The 16,845-nt window shown below is 41.4% G+C and overlaps 1 protein-coding gene and 1 non-coding gene across 2 annotated transcripts in view; both read right to left on the reverse strand.

The window, feature by feature from the left end:
* The window catches only part of GPC3 (glypican 3), a 463,318-nt gene that overhangs the window by 429,716 nt on the left and 16,757 nt on the right, over positions 1-16,845 (reverse strand). The window contains exon 2 of the mRNA XM_070783773.1: positions 1,015-1,176. Within this exon, the coding sequence (XP_070639874.1) occupies positions 1,015-1,176 (162 nt within the window). The remainder of the gene's footprint in view (positions 1-1,014; positions 1,177-16,845) is intronic.
* On the reverse strand, positions 4,773-4,845 carry TRNAG-CCC (transfer RNA glycine (anticodon CCC)). The gene has a single exon. It is a non-coding gene; the product is annotated as a tRNA-Gly (tRNA).

The raw sequence follows: 16,845 nt of genomic DNA on the forward strand, positions 1-16,845 counted from the left end.
GTGTAATGAAGCAAACGCTCGGCAAGTCAGGCTGTCTAGGTTCAAATCCTACTTTCCCCATTTATTAGTTGTGTGACCTTGGGCAAGTTACTTAACCACTCTGTGCCTTGAGTTTTCATCCATAAAATGGGGAAACTAATCATACCACTATGGCTTCCCTGGTGGCTCAGAGGTTAAAGCATCTGCCTGCAATGCGGGAGACCTGGGTTCAATCCCTGGGTTGGGAAGATCCCCTGGAGAAGGAAATGGCAACCCACTCCAGTATTCTTGCCTGGAGAATCCCATGGACAGAGGAGCCTGGTGGGCTACAGTCCACGGGGTCGCAAAGAGTCGGACACGATTGAGCGACTTCACTCACTCACTCATTCTTCACTCAATAATGCTACTTACTTCAAAGGGTTTACTGTGAGGCTCAAATGGGTTAATATATGTAAAACACGTACAAGAGTACCTAGCACATAGCGCTACACACATATTCGCTATCACTCCTAGCTATCCTTTATACACACATAGTAAGTACTGAGACTCAGAAAGAAAGGAAAGATAGCCACTCACACAGATGAGAAGATGTGGAGCCATTAAGCCAGTTTCTCCCTCTTAAATGAAAATAGTCCCAGTGGTCAGAAAGAGTTTGTGCATGTTCCACAAATATCCAACTAACTTGTGCAGAAAACTGGTATTTAAGTAAACTTTTTGGTGTTTTAAACAAGTTTAATGGGCTAGTGGAGAAAAAGTACCATTTACTCTTTCTTCAGAGATTTATATCCTTTCCATACAGGTAAACAGAATATCCTTGGACAATGATTTTTGACAATACCCACCTTCCCAAAGACTGTAATGTGGCTTCTCTAAAAACCATGTTTTTCCTTAACCAGAATCTCTCATTGGGAGGTTTTTATATCAAGCATTAATACTGGAATGGTAATTTCTAAATTATACTTAGCATGTGAAAAGCCCAGTGCCCGAAGAATGATGCCATTGCACAGCACATCTCAAATGATGCCCAGAACTCACCTTGGAAAACTGCAGCATTCTGAATAATTAAGAACTTGAGCTCCATACTTGCAGACTGAAGCAGTTGTTCCATGTTCAATCGTGCTGTTAGTTGATACTTTTCTTCCATCTTTCTTGAGCAGCATGTTGGGCCCTTGGGGAGACACACTTGCAGATCTGATCCTGAAACAAGTAAGTTTTTCATGTTTCAGTAAGCAGAATGTCACACACACAAGGCAAATACAGCAAAACAATGCGTTTCTTTTAAAATACAGTAAAATCTTGATTATTTAAAATTACAGTTTATCTTAAATAATCCCTGATTTCTCCCAGTTATCCTTATGACTGAATCTTTTTGAATAACCATGAGAACTTATTGCCTAGGTTTGACTCATAAATTCTGCATAAACTAATTTATAGCACAAAGTATACGTCATTGAACACCAATATTTAATTTGCCTGTTAAAAGATCAGTCTTCACTCCTACAATTTCTTTTTCATGACTATAATTTATGAATGAGAACACAACCAAGACGCAATTTTCAAACTTCCAGTTATGATTTCCAAGTGAAATGTATGTCTGGCCAATCCCATGCTTCTAACATTAGCATACAGACAATCACCAAAATCCCTTACAACCCCAACAATTCTAGCTCTATCACAAATGCCAAACTCTTGTTCCTCTGAATTTCTGAGCCACCTCTTCACCACCTCCCAAAGGATACATAATGCCTTTTTTATTTTTGTATCTTGATAAAGATTTTCCAAATGAATCATCTTCTCGATTATTCCAAAATTAGGGAATCAGAACCTTTTCTTCTCAGTCCTTACTCAATGTGACACTTTGCAGTCCTCACAGTAAACCAATCCCTATTTAAAATTCTCCCCATTCCTTGCTTCAGTGAACCTACTCTGAGCCCACACATCCCCATACACCCACATACACCCTCCTACTGCTATGGCTATTCTTATCTGTCTTTTCTTGCTTCCTATTCTTCTGCCTAACACATAAATGTTGTTGACTCCCTTTCTCATTCTCTCTCTCTCTCAACCCTGATGATCTGATATAACTCCTATGACTGCTGAACTCTCTAATCCTGACTTTACCTCTCTTCTCAGCTCCCAAATCCCACATTTTCAAACTACTCTATGGGAATCTCAAATTCAGCATACCCCAAACTGAACTCAATATATCCCAGAAGCACAAACACAAAGTCTCCTGCATTCTGTATCTCAGTTAACAATTACCATCTACCAAGTTTCTCAATGATAAAAACCCCTTTTTCTGTTTTCTGCTCTTCACTGGTGACTCAACACATTCCTGTATCCCTGGAATTCATCAGTATGTGAAAGAAAATTGAAGCTGTGGGAGTAAGAGTCATTCAACAAATGTTTTATTGGGTATCCACTATGTGCCAAGCACTGTGGATATATAGCAGTCCTGTAACAACCCTGCCCCTGTAGAGCTTATATTCTGGGAGGCAACAAACTGCATATGTAAGGTCAAGTAGTGATAAATGCTACAGATTAAAAAAAACACAAAGTAAAGGGAAAACAAACTGTGGTATATACATACAATGGAATACTACCCAGCCATAAAAAGAAATAAACTATTGATACATGCCACCACACGGATGAACCCCCCAAAACATCATGCTAGGTGAAAGAAACCTGATTTTAATATTACCTACTGTATGGTGATTGCGGCCATGAAATTAAAAGACGCTTACTCCTTGGAAGGAAAGTCATGACCAACCTAGACAGCATATTCAGAAGCAGAGACATTACTTTGCCAACAAAGGTCCGTCTAGTCAAGGCTGTGGTTTTTCCTGTGGTCATGTATGGATGTGAGAGTTGGACTGTGAAGAAAGCTGAGCGCTGAAGAATTGATGCTTTTGAACTATGGTGTTGGAGAAGACTCTTGAGAGTCCCTTGGACTGCAAGGAGATCCAACCAGTCCATCCTAAAGGAGATCAGTCCTGGGTGTTCATTGCAAGGACTGATGCTGAAGCTGAAACTCCAGTACTTTGGCCACCTCATGCGAAGAGTTGACTCATTGGAAAAGACTCTGATGCTGGGAGGGATTGGGGGCAGGAGGAGAAGGGCACGACAGAGGATGAAATGGCTGGATGGCATCACTGACTCGATGGACGTGAGTCTGGGTGAACTCCGGGAGTTGGTGATGGACAGGGAGGCCTGGCGTGCTGCAATTCAGGGTGTCGCAAAGAGTCGGACACGACTGAGCAACTGAACTGAACTGAACTGTATGTTTCCATCTAGAAAGTGAAAATTCACAGTGACAGAAAGCAGTTCAGTGGTTGTTGGGAGAGTCGGAGGGCAAGGAGGGGGTGAGAGTGAGGAAATTTGGGAGAGTGATTGGTATGCTCGTTATTTTGATTGTGATGACTGTTTCATGGCTGAAGGCATATGTCAAATTGTCAAAGGGTACCCTTAAAATATTTGTGGTATGTCAATTAAACTTCAATAAAGCTGCTGATTTTTTTAATGTTTAAGGAACAAACTAAGAGACATAGGGGATGTAGTGGCTGCAGGGATGACTCTATTTATATAGGGTAATCAGGGATGGTTTCTTTCACAAGGTGACATTTGAGGAGAAGCGAGAACCAGGAGGGAGTCCCATGATTTTATATCCTCCACCAGTACTAGCAAATATTAGGGCTCAATGAATATTTAAGTCTAATCCCCTTCTTCTGTAATTCCTGTTTTTCTCAAACTTTCCCTTCAATAAGCATTTGTTGAGCTCCTTCTGTAGTGGCCATGAATATGGGCATCTCAGACCTTCTGCCGCAGGGTGTATAACTAACGACCCCAGCTGCTGCACTCTGCATTCACTGCCATGTTATACCTATGCCACAATCCTTAGGGGCTGCTCCCAGCCAATGACTGAGCATGGCAAAGGTGCTGACAGGCATTTTGGCTTGAGGACTCCCCACTGACCTTGACAAAACTTCCTTAAAACTGCCCTGCAGTTTACATTCTTTCTACTCAATCCTCCTTCCTTCCCTCTCCCCTCTACAGGGGTCAGACCTACACCACAGTCAAATGGCTTCTCCAGCATCCTTCAATTCCCTGCTCATTTCCTTCCCCAGTGTTTTACTCAATAAATTTCTTGCACATCTAGTTAACATCTGCTTCTCAGAGGACCCAGGCTAACATATCTTCTATGTGCCAAGCACTGTGCAGCTTTCAACAGGAAAAACGTGGACTGTCTAAAGGGGTTAAGAGATGAATACCTAGTGCATATAAATGAGTGCAATAAAGCAACATCATTAGCTGGGTTGACAAAACACATACATGGGATATCCCCCAGAGGGGGCACACCCCCAAAGTTCCATGAGGTGGTTGGCAAAGTAACCTAAGTGCATGTGTGTTCAGTCATATTCAACTCTTTGCAAACCCATGAGTTGTAGCTCACCAGGATCCTCCATCCATGTGATTCTCCAGGCAAGAATACTGGAGTGGGTTGCCATTCCCTTCTCCAGGGGATCTCCCCAACCCAGGGATCAAACCCATGTCTCTGGCATCTCCTGCATTGGCAGGCCTGTTCTTTACCATTGTGCCACCTGGGAAGTCCTGGCAAAGTACAGTTTCATAATAAACATCAAATCTTACTGAAGTGAGGCTAGAAAGCATATTCAGACATTCTTTTTAGAATATTTATATTTTATTTAGCTACGTTGGGTCTTAGTTGCTGCACGCAGGATCTTCGATCTTCATTGCAGCATGTGGGATCTTTAGTTGTGACATGTGGGATCTAGTTCTCTGACCAGGGATTGAACCTGGGCCCCCTGCATTGGGAGTGCAGAGTCTTAGCCACTGGACCACCAAGGAAGTCCCCATATTCAGACATTTTAGACAGCTTTTCAACATCTGAGGTGTTGTTTTCAGTGGGGGGGATTAATTAGCCATAAGTTATCAGAAAATTGATTATTACAATGTCTCATTTCCCTATGAATTCCAGTTAATCATGACCTTAATGTATGTGTCCAAGTTTTGTTAATTTAGGAATGAAATTAATCAAGTTCAACCTCACATAAGATCACTGTTGGAGTTCACTGTATTGACTCCAACCTCTCCACTTTCCCCTCCTCAAGGGAGCTGCTGACAAAAGTAGTGAAGGAGAGCACAGATAACATGTATCACCGACCCTAATCCAGCACTGCGATTTATAGTACTGGATGGAAAGGTGATATTTAATGTGTCAAAATACAGTTTGGGGTCTGGAGACACAGAGTTCAGATTTATCTCCTATAAATGTCAATCTCATGTACAAGCCTTAAACCAATTTTAATAGGGTCTAAGCTCAAAGGCTTTATTATTATCTTAGGAAAAAAGAAAAAATAAAACTGAGCTCTCTAGCTCATGGTGTTCTTTCTATATGAAGTTACAAAATGTAATGCTTTTCTAAAAGCAGAAACTGATGCAGTTTACTGGACCAAGAAAGGAAAGAGTCCCCTTGGGGACATGTGGTTAATCTAGAGTTAAACAAGGGTAGTTGAGACTGATGTGTAGATATGAAAAATCCTACATAGCAGGCAATTTCCGTATACCAAGTTCCTGTCCATTTAGCAAGGTTTAATTTATTTTCTTAGTAAATTGATACCCAAGTAATGTGTGTTTAAAATACCTTTATTTGCATACACTCTTAAAATTAAATGTTATCAATAAACTCTTTGTGTTTCTAAACCGGTGTTTCATCACTGGTGAAGATTTCCAGTTTTCAAGAATGCTGGAGTTTATTTGGAAGGGTGGCTGTTAGTACTGCTTTTCTCCCACCAGCTCTAACCAGTGGGAGTCATAATATAATAGGGCTCATAGTTTTTCTTTGTGAAGTACCCTGAGCACCTTACTATAAGGTAACAAACTGCCACTCGATGTACCAACAGAAGCCCAGGAACGGCTCTGTAAATTACCATGACCCCAATTTGGTTTGCCTTAATATGATAATTCACAAAGTAACTTAGAGCAAGCATAGGGGTAACCGTTCCCTGAGTTGATCAAGTCTCATCATTGTACAGACTCCCACTACCTCAAGAATTTGTTTAGCCAAAATCTTTAAAGGACTAAAATCTTAAATGAGAACTTATGGGAAAACATGTCAGATGTCATGAAGAAAGGTACTTATTATATCCAAATATAAGAAATGTATATATAGCAATATTTATCCTCCCTCCAACTTATCACTGCCTGGTTAATCAATAAACCAGTACAATTGATCTGGGGGCTAAGAGTGAGCTATAGATTGGAGGAAATAAAACATCTCTAAACTGATAAGAATTCAGGATTTCCAAACCACAAAGGAGAAAAATAAATGCCAAAGGGAAAAACATTTTCTTTTAAGTAAATTTCATATAACTCACAGGCCAGGTTAAAATAAGCCTCCGCACATGACAGCATAAGGAACAGTGGGCCAGGAGAGCTAGACATACCTAAATTAAATGACAACAATGAAATACAATCATTTTAATGCATGAACAAGCACAGGAAAGAAACAAGACAGAAAGAATGCACAAAACAGAAAGAAATACAGAAAGAATTTAGAGAGGAATCCTCATCAACAAAACAAAGAATTACTCTGGGAACCAAATGCCAAGTGGGATGAATACAAAGTAAAACCCAGGGCAGATGACTAAGGAGGCACACTGAGAACTGGTACACACTTGTGTGAATAAAAGCAGAAAGGCCAATTCAAAATAAGATGCAACCTACAAAAGACGTAGTAAGTAGCAAAGCATTCCTTAAGTATGTCAGGAACAAAAGAAGGTCCAGGGGAAAGTGCTCCTTTATTAGGTGGGAAAGAAAAGTAATCGCGGGCCACACTCGTCAAAGAGGTGTTCTTTTTTTTTTTTTTTTGTAAAAATGGAATTCAGCTGGGAAATGGGACTAGAGACAAGCAGTATAGCATGGGATGGAGATAAGGAGAAGACTTAGCAACTGACTATTCAAATGAGTCACAAAGGTTCAACTCTTTAGGGCTTAATAACTTGCATTCCCAGATGCTAAAAGAAAAAAAAAATTAAAGTCATTATGGGGCTGCTAGTTCCCATTTATTTTGGAGGATTAAAAAGTACCTTCATACTATAATCTCCTCTCCTAGATTTTCAGTTCCTGAAGAGCAGAGAATGACTCCCATCTCCTTTGGGATGCTCTGTCGATCTCAGCCAGCCCTGTGCATGTAGCAGTGATTAATGAGGGCTGCAGACTGAGAGCACTAGAAAAGAACTTTCTGTCTGATCGAAAATGGAGGGGTGGAGATAGACAACCCTGAAAATGTTACATCTGTATGCTTAACTTTGATCTCTGAAAAATATTTTAAAATTCCATAAAAATCAATTTCCAAACACCTTGAAGATTCACAAATAGATGCTTCACTTGAAGGAGCTATGAAGTAATTTATTCCTAGTTATTTTGAGACAATGTCTTGCTTGCACATTGGGTCCAGCTCTGGGTCTTCCAACTGAGAATGGATATTTGAGTTATGGAAGCTCTTCTCTGGAGGATTATTCCCATGTGTATCCAAGCTGGGCACCTTTACCAGTTGCTTCCCCTTCCAGAGGCTAAATAGCAAGAAGTCCACAGCAGGCTCCCTCCTGTGTCCTCTTGTGTAAAGGGATCTCTTAGGTTTGGCTACCTATGGCCTTGCATTCTTTTATTTATTTATCTGGCTGTGCTGGGTCTTAGTTACATTCAGGATCTCTACTTGCAGTATACGAACTCTTCGTTGTGGCACGTGGAATCTAGTTCCCCAACTAGGGACTGAACCCGGGCCCCCTGCATTGGGAGCATGGAGTCTTAGCTCCTGGCCCAGCAGTGAAGTTCCCCAGCCTTACCTTCTTGGCCCATAACACAGACTCTTTCCTTCGGGCCTAGTTCTTGGTCTTTCTTTAGCTCCATTCAAAGACTTGACATTTTAGACTGCTCTGGATTCCCTTAGCTACCTCTGCCAGTACCAGGATGTCAGTGCCACATTCACTTGGAGACCCCATTCCAGGCCTAAGCCTGGTCTCTAATTGGAAGGGGACAGTGAACACTGTGTATGAGGCTATTTAAATGCATCTGTTCTATTGGATTTTATTCTAAGTCAGTTAAGTTTTAACGGCCTTACATCATTGTAAGACACTAGTAGGCAGGAAGGAGCAAAACACTTATGGCCCCTCTGGTCAAGTAGTTTACAATTCAGTCCTAAGCCCCACCACTTACCAGCTTGCAAGCAAAGATGGATTATTTAACCTATACATGCTTTTTCAATCCTTATTATCGACAGCACTTACCCCGCGAAGTTGTTGCAAGGACTGAGTAACACTATGCATATGAAGCTCTTAGCCTACTACTTGATACAAGGTAAATATTCAATATATGTTAAGTAAAATTAAAATAAACAAAAAATAAATTCATGCTAAGAGACCAGACTTTCACACACAAAAATAGCTAGAGAACAGTTAAAGCTGATATATGGTTAGGTGAAAAAATATGCAGTATATTTTCTGAGGGAATGGAAATAGTCTATATTTTAATCGGGGTGGTAGTTACATGGGTATATAAATTTGTCAAAACTCAGTAAATTCTTCACTCAAAATGTACTTTGTTATTTGTAAATTATATTTCAATACAGTTGATTTTTTAAAATATGAAATATAGACAACATTTGCTATATAAGTAAATGCTCACCAGAGGCTCTAGGGGTCAAACAAGACTTCCAAGAGGAGGTGGGGCTTAAGCTAAACAGTAAAAGATGAGGCCAATGGGCGAAATGTGTTTGGCACGAGTGGAAGAGTGGGGCAAGTCTAACCCGTCTGGAGAAAAGCTAGAATCTGGGGTGTAGCTAGCTTACCAGACAAGAGGGGCCAGAGTCTGAAAGGCCTGGAATGGAGTTAAAAGACTATGAGCTTGACTGTACAGACAATAAAGAACCCCGCTGAGTCTCAAGCAGAGGCATAATATGATGAAGGGTGCTGTCTAGGAAGATTAGTCTTAAAGCTTGAAGTTGGGAAATGGGCGAAATAACCCCTCAAGGTCACTTCCAGCCCTCTGATTCTCTAATTACCTTTATTATGTTCTACATATTGGTTTATTTTACTACACTGCAATTTTAGCTAATGACCATAAATTGTCAAAAATCACATTTAAAAACACACTAAAGAACAGAAGAAATATTAATGCAGACCTTTATCCTCATACTTTTCTAAAAGCAGATAGAACATATTCAAACAGCAACAGAAGAGAATAAATTGTCAGGGCTCAGTAACAATGAAAATTGAAATCTTTTCCATATATATATGTGTGTGTGTGTGTGTGTGTGTGTGTATGTGATGATTTGACATATTTTATTGCCAAGGTCTGCTTTATGAACAGCAGACTTTTTTGCTAACAAAAGTATGTTGTGCTAAAAGTAATAATGCAATATTACCATTAAAGTAATATTAAGCAAAGAAATGAATGATATCCAAAACTGGTTGCTTCATGACTTATTGGGAAAATAATAGATGCCTATTTGAATTATCCAAAGGATTAAGTGCAGATTGCTCTACTAATGAACCAAAAAAAAAAAAACCATATCAACCATTTTTAAAAGGTTTTTTTTTAAACAGAGGACAAGTCAATTTGCCATCCAAAAATATTAACTAATTTCCTTAGCATATAATAGTGACTTGCTGTTAGAACGGTGCCTTTTCCCCTAATTAATCATTATCTAAATCAAATCTTACACGCTCATTAATTTCTTACTAATCAAGATAGGAATACAGATGAAAGAAATGGCTGCATTTGAAACCAATGGGGAAGTGAGAATTGCTGGTAGAAGAAATTGTCTTAGGGAACCCAGATGAAGGTTATTCTTCTATTATTTAGCCTGAAAGAACATGACCTTGCAGAGGGCACACCTGGGTATCACGAGCTCAGACTTTAAATCAAAGATCATGCCTGGGGCCGCCACAGATTCTGCCTCTGTAAAAGGCAGGCCAAAAATGTCGCTACCACACTGGAGTACTGGGAGTTTAAAGCAACCCTGGAGATAAGCCATTCTCTAAGCCTGAGAATTAAAGAACGAATTACCTTTATCTCTACTGCCAACTGTCAATTAATTGCGTATCATTTCATGCCCAGTAAAGGCTGAATCCCTTGATTGCTACACTCTCCCACAAAGAGGTTCTTTCTGGACCACATTGCCAACCAGCCATCAACATGTGCTCTGGGAATACAAATTCACTGATTACATGCAGCCTGCCAAAGTGGTGAACAATTCATTCATCCAACATTCACTGAATGCCTACTCTGAGCTAGGGTCTCTGCCCAACTCAAGGAATACAATAATGAACAGGGCATAGTCTCTGCCCTGGAGTTCATAGACTGGTCCAGGAAATGGACTCCCAAACTAACAGGAAACCTCTAGATCACTCAGGACATCTCATTCACCTTTTCCCCCTATAGCCAACTGTCACTGGTTATAGCTAAGTCGTCTCCAACTCTTGCAACCCCATGAATGGTAGCCCGCCAGGCTCCTCTGTCCATGGGATTTTCCAGGCAAGAATACTGGAGTGGGTTGCCATTTCCTTCTCCAGGGAATCTTCCTGACCCAGGAATCGAATCCGGGTCTCCTGCATTGCAGCCAGGTTCTTTCCCAATTGAGCTACAAGGGAAGCCCGCTCCTACTGATTCTGCTTTTTAAAAAATCCCTCATCATTCCCCTTCTTTCCATCTCTGCCTCATCTCCTCACCTCTTTTCACTTGGAAAACTATTACAGCCCCCAAACTGGCCTTCCTGCCTCTACACGCTCTTCCATCTAAGCCCTAGAGAGATGTTGCTAACATATACATCTACATCCTTCTCCTTCTTAAAACAGAGCAAGTGCTCAGGGGTGTGAAAGGGGTGGCATACTCAGGCATTGCCCAGCAAACTGGTAAGGCTAGAGGCAAAAGTGAGCTGGTGCAAAGTGGCTGGGGCCAGATGAGGAGGAGTGATATGAGCCCTGCCACAAGATGATTCCTAGTTATCTTTGGCTACTTTTTGTTTTGTTGTCTTTTTAAATACTTTTTCCAGCTTTACTGAGGTATCACTGACTCTGAGTTATCTTTGGATTGGATTCTCACAGGAAAGAGTGTTCGTGGAAGCAGAGATGTCCTCCATCCTCCACAAGCTGTCTACCCTTTGAATTCCCTCAGCACTCCACATCCTTTACACAGACACTTCTCACACTGTGTAACTTGCATCATGGTTATATTTGCATGCCTTATCTTTGCTAGATTTAAGTTCCTTAACTGACTCATCTTTGTATCTCAAGGGGCTCACTGAGGTTTGGGCTTCACGCCCTCCCCTTTGACTTGGAACCAATGCCAGAACGTCAAGAGAGTTCACTTTTAAAGGAACTAGGTCAGACCAATTGATGCTACTAGAGCAACTTGTGGAGAAGGCAATGGCACCCCACTCCAGTACTCTTGCCTGGAAAATCCCATGGACGGAGAGCCTGGTGGGCTGCAGTCCATGGGGTCGCTAAGAGTCGGACACGACTGAGCGACTTCACTTTCACTTTTCACTTTCATGCATTGGAGAAGGAAATGGCAACCCACTCCAGTGTTCTTGCCTGGAGAATCCCAGGGACAGGGGAGCCTGGTGGGCTGCCGTCTATGGGGTCGCACAGAGTCGGACACGACTGAAGTGACTTAGCAGCAGCAGCAGCAGCAGAGCAACTTGTAGAACAGTATTCCAGAGAAAATGAAGAGTGCTCAGGGCCCAAAATGGAGATCTCTCTCTCCTCCTCTTTTCCCCTCTTCTCTTCCCTGCACCCTCCTCCCACCCACCTATATTACTTCAACAGGGGAAAACCCTAATAAAAACAAAATAGGGGTGGAGGATATACCAATTGGGATAAAGAATCTTTAGAAATCTGCCAGAAGAACTAAACCAAGGCAATTTTCCTGTCTCCCCAAGTCGCTCTTTCACTAATTGCTATTCTACTCAGATAAGTAGCAGAGAGCCCATATTTTAGGAGATGTATAATTTTTATTTTTCAGATACAATCTTCAAACATGTAGACCTGAAGCATAGCTGAGAATTTCAACAACCTAGGCCCAATCTAAGTGCTAGGCCATTCCCCCTGTGTATGAAATCACACTGGGGCAGGGGAGAAGAAAGAACCCTCTGTATCATGACTAAAGTGTTATTATAACTCAACCAAAACCTTTTCAAATCTGGGCCTCACTAGATGACTGCATAGATAATTTCCGGTCTGAGAGTCTAAGTTTCCAACTATAGGTTAATCGATAATCACTGAGCCCATTCTAGATTAAGAATTGTTGTTTAGTCACTCAGTCGTGTCCAACTCTTTGCAACTCCATGGACTGTATCCCACCAGGCTCCTCTGTCCATGGAATTCTCCAGGCAAGAATACTGGAGTGGGCTGCCATTCCCTTCTCCGGGGGATCCTCCCGACCCAGGGATTGAACCTATGTCTCCTGAAGCTCCTGCATTGCAGGCAGATTCTTTACCACTGAGCCACCAGGGAAGATCAAGACTCAGTATACCTAACCCTGAAAAAGCAACCTTTTGCTTCACAGATGTCTCTGGTTTGTAAAATCCCTGTACCTGATGTTTCTGCAAACCACAAAAACTAGACTGAAAACACACCAACCACCCTGACCCTACAGATCCCCTGAAAAGGATCTGAAAGGTTTTTCAAGTGGTTAATAAGCAATAGTTGCCTTCTTATGGCTAAAGTGTTTAGAAAAAGATATATTTTTATGAGAAAAATCCAACCCAATAAGGCCAAGAGTTAAGACACCAAGTCCATGCTGAATAATAATATGGTAGCCTACTCTGTTTCAGAACTCTTCTTCTGATCCAGCATGACTAGGTAAGTCATTTCACTCCCATTTAGAAAGTGGGTTAACAGCAGTTGAACCTACATCCCCTTCAGGAAACACACTGAAATGTTACAACCAAATTTAAGCTTCCCTAGAACAAGCTACCCTTAGAGTAGAAAGCTCTGGTAAATTGGTATGATTCAAGAGGCCCTGAAAGTTCTCTTCTATAGTAGATTGACTGGTACCCCTAAAAAGATGATGTCTACCTCCTAACCCCTAGAACCAGTGAATGTGATCTTATTTGGAAAAAGGGGTCTTGAAGATGTGATTAAATTAAAGATCTCGAGATGAGGTCATCCTGGATTAGCTAGGTGGGCCCTAAATCCAATGACAAGTCCTTATGAACAACACACATACAGAGGAGATACAGGAAGAACAGAAGGCCATGTGAAGACAGAGGCAGGGACTGGACTGATGCAGCCACAAGCCAAGGAAGGCTTGGAGCCAACAGAAGCTGGAAGAGGCCAGGGAGGATTCTCTTACAGCCTATGGAGGGAATTCAGCTGATACTTTGAGTTTGTACTTCTGGCCTCCAGAACTATGAGATAATAAACTCACTTGTTATAAGCCACAAAATTTGAGGTCATTTATTATGACAGCCCAAGGAAACTAGTACACCCTCCTCTCTACCACCTGTAAGTATCTACCTATGTGTGTGTGGCCAGTTGCTCAGTCGTGTCTGACTTTTTGCAACGCCCTGAACCATAGCCCGCCAGGCTCCTCTGTCCATGGGATTTCCCAGGCAAGAATACTGGAGTTGGTTGCCATTTCCTTCTCCAGCGGATCTTCCCGACCCAGGGATCAAACCTGCATCTCCTGCATTGCAGGTGGTTTCTTTACCCACTGAGCCATCTGGGAAGTCCCCAAGTATCTGCCTAGTAATGTCTCAATGTTCCATCATGAATGAGTTACTACTTTGATTAACAGTTTCATCAGGTGTTGTCTTAAAGTGCAACATTTCTTGAGTAATTAATTCTCTTACTCCAAATCTAAAGAGTTTATGTGGGAGCTTCCTTCAGCACAGGAAAGAGGGGGTGGGAGTTAACCCAGAACACCTGGACAGTCAAAGTGAAAGTTTTAAAAAAGATCAAAAGGGACAAAAAAAAACAAATTTTATTTATGTTCAGCCTTGAGGAAGTCCTACTGACAAAGCCCAAATGTCACTTTAACAGCATTAGTCCCAAGCCATAAAACAGACGTCTTGCAGAAGCAAAAAACAATATTATTGCCTTAGTCCTTGGCTTATATTACAGAAAAGTTGTTAGAAGGGTGCTCAGACTAATCCAAATGCCTCATTCTCAGTGCTCAAATGTGTTTGTTATCTTTTTAAAGTATTTATTTATTTAGCCAAATACCAGGTCTTCGTTATACCACTCAGCATCCTCAATCTTCATTGCAGCGTGTGGGCTCTTTAGTTGGTGAGTGTGGGATGTAGGTACCTGACCAGGGATTGAACCTGGGCGCCCTGTATGGGGAGTGCAGAGTCTTAGCCACTGGACCTCCAGGGAAATCCCTGTTTGTTTTCTTAAGTCTGATAAATTAGATGTATTTCATATCCATGAAAAAAGAGTTTTAAGCTATTAGCAACCGAACAACCACAAAGAGAGCTGGCATATCCCATTGTCTTTCTTCACATTATAGGTGCCCTAGTCTTCCAGCACTTCTGGAGATGCTGTTTAACCAGCTCCCAAGCAAATCTTTCTGATGCCCAATTGCCCTTACTGTTAAGATGCTTCTCCCAGCTCTAATGGCTAACCTAAATTTCAGTTTCAAGCCATTGCACCTTGTAATTACTTTCTCAGCCACTGTAAATAATCTGTGCCCTCTATTTTATCTTTCCCCTTTCCCTATGATAGGAACCTGTGGAAAAGGGAGCCGGGTGCCTTGTTAGTACAACAGACACATTGCACCTGAGCAAAATGCAACCAAAAGAAAATCAAACCCTCACTCTTGATCCCTTAGTGAGAAGCAACGTTATTGATCTTTTCCTTTTTCCTATCCTTCAGCTGATCTGAGTGTCTACACTGACATGCTCTAGTGCTGTGGCATTTATGCCATCTTGGGGAATAGCTGTGTAAATGCTCCAGTAATTTTATACATCTTCAGCATACTGTTGTGTTAGAACTTTAGTATCTGAAGGACTGGGAAGGACACATTTTCCTCCTCCCCCTCCTCCTCCCCCGACTCTCATGTAATATGAATCAAAATCTTCACTAATTGGCCCTCCTCTTGTGTGTTACTGAAGTCTAGACTTGGTGGCAACCCCTTCTGTGGAAGAGATTTAATGAAGGTGAAAGTGCATGGGAGAGGAGTTGGCGAGCAAATCAGCTATAAGAAACTTGGAGACATGAGTTTGGAGTAAGCTGAGATTGGAAACTAAAGAATATTGTTTCAAACACACACATACACGTTGGTGAATTCACTTTGCCCTGAACTAAATGTTTCCAAAAACTGAGGAAATTTTAAGTTATTACTGCAACACATAAAAGATGGTTCCGTGATGCTCAGTAGTGACTTTTTTCCTCCTTGCTTTCTTCAGGAGCTACTAAAAACAAAAATAAATTACCCAAACAGGTGATTTGGGGATTGGCCTTCTCATTCCAGGATTTCACTGAAAAACTCAAAAACTGCTAATAGTAACTTCATTCTCCTGTCTGGCTAAGGATGATTCAGATACAGAGCTCTCTAGAGCCCAGTGTGGGCTCCGAGAGGCAGTGCCAGGAGGGCTCCAGATCAAGCTGAACGAACTAAGCCTGGATCTAGGACCTCCCTGTGAACTGCTAGTCTTATATGACCTGCCTTCAGAAAGCCACCAGCTCTTGAGACCACAGTAATTTGATTCGGGAATATCTGCCCCATTTAATTTTTACTTTCTTAAAAGAAAGAACTGAAATAAAGTAGAAACAATATGGGAACTATGGGGCCAATTCTCCCCAAACCACGCTGACCCTGCATGTATATCTAAAAAGTATAGGTGCTCAAGGTAGCTGATGCTACAGACAACTAGGGCAGTGATGGAAACCATTTGATGCAATCACTGAGGCAGATCAACCCAGAGATGATAACCTTCACTGAACAGGAAAATCAAATGCCCATAACCCCTGTCTGCTGAGCTACATTTGGGATGCAGCATTCCCACAGATTCAAGCCTTTGCTCTTCCCATGCCCTCCTCCTTACCCTCAACAGATACAGAGACCCCTCCAAGCCTGGTCCTCATCTGTCTCCATGTCTGCCTCCCCCATCAAGAACAGAGAGTAGAGTTGTTGTTGTTTTACTTCAAACCCCTAGTATCTAACATATACTGGATTCTCAAAACTGGTTTCAAAAATAATCCCCAGAAATGCTGAGCCCATCACAAGAGTAGTGATTAGGAACATGGCTCTTAAACCAGCCTAAGTAGATTTAATTCATTTTGTGGTTATTCAAACTTGGACAAGTCACTAAACCTCTGTAAGCCTCTGTTTCCTTATCTGTAAAATGGGAGAAATCATACCCACCTGGTAGTTCTATTGTAAAGATTAAATGGGATGTTGCCCATAAAGGGTTTAGCACAGCGCCTGGCTCAATAAATGTTAATGATTATTAGCACCGCCCCCAGCACAGGTGCTCAATAAAAACTTGTTGAATTGAAGTCACACCAGTGGGAATGAATAGCAGATGTGAAGGCAGCCTGAGCTCTTTTTTTTTTTTAAGGTTTTTCCTCACCTCACTATGCACTAGATGACCTGTGAGAATTTTTCTTTTTCTTTCATTTTTTTTCCTTTCTTTTCTTTTTTTCGAGAAATGGAATAGAATAGGGATAGTTAGGCTCCAGTTTTGCTGATCTTCAGTTTTTCATTCAGGGCAGAAAACCAAGTCTGGCAAAGTCAGGCAGATGATTTTCTGAAGAATATGACAAGGCTATTATAAATGCTAAATTAAAGTTGTGTAATGAGCATGAATCTGAATATATTTAAATTTCCTCTAGATCCAGT

Source organism: Bos indicus, chromosome X (assembly GCF_029378745.1).
Source record: "Bos indicus isolate NIAB-ARS_2022 breed Sahiwal x Tharparkar chromosome X, NIAB-ARS_B.indTharparkar_mat_pri_1.0, whole genome shotgun sequence".
Taxonomy (NCBI): Eukaryota; Metazoa; Chordata; class Mammalia; order Artiodactyla; family Bovidae; genus Bos; species Bos indicus.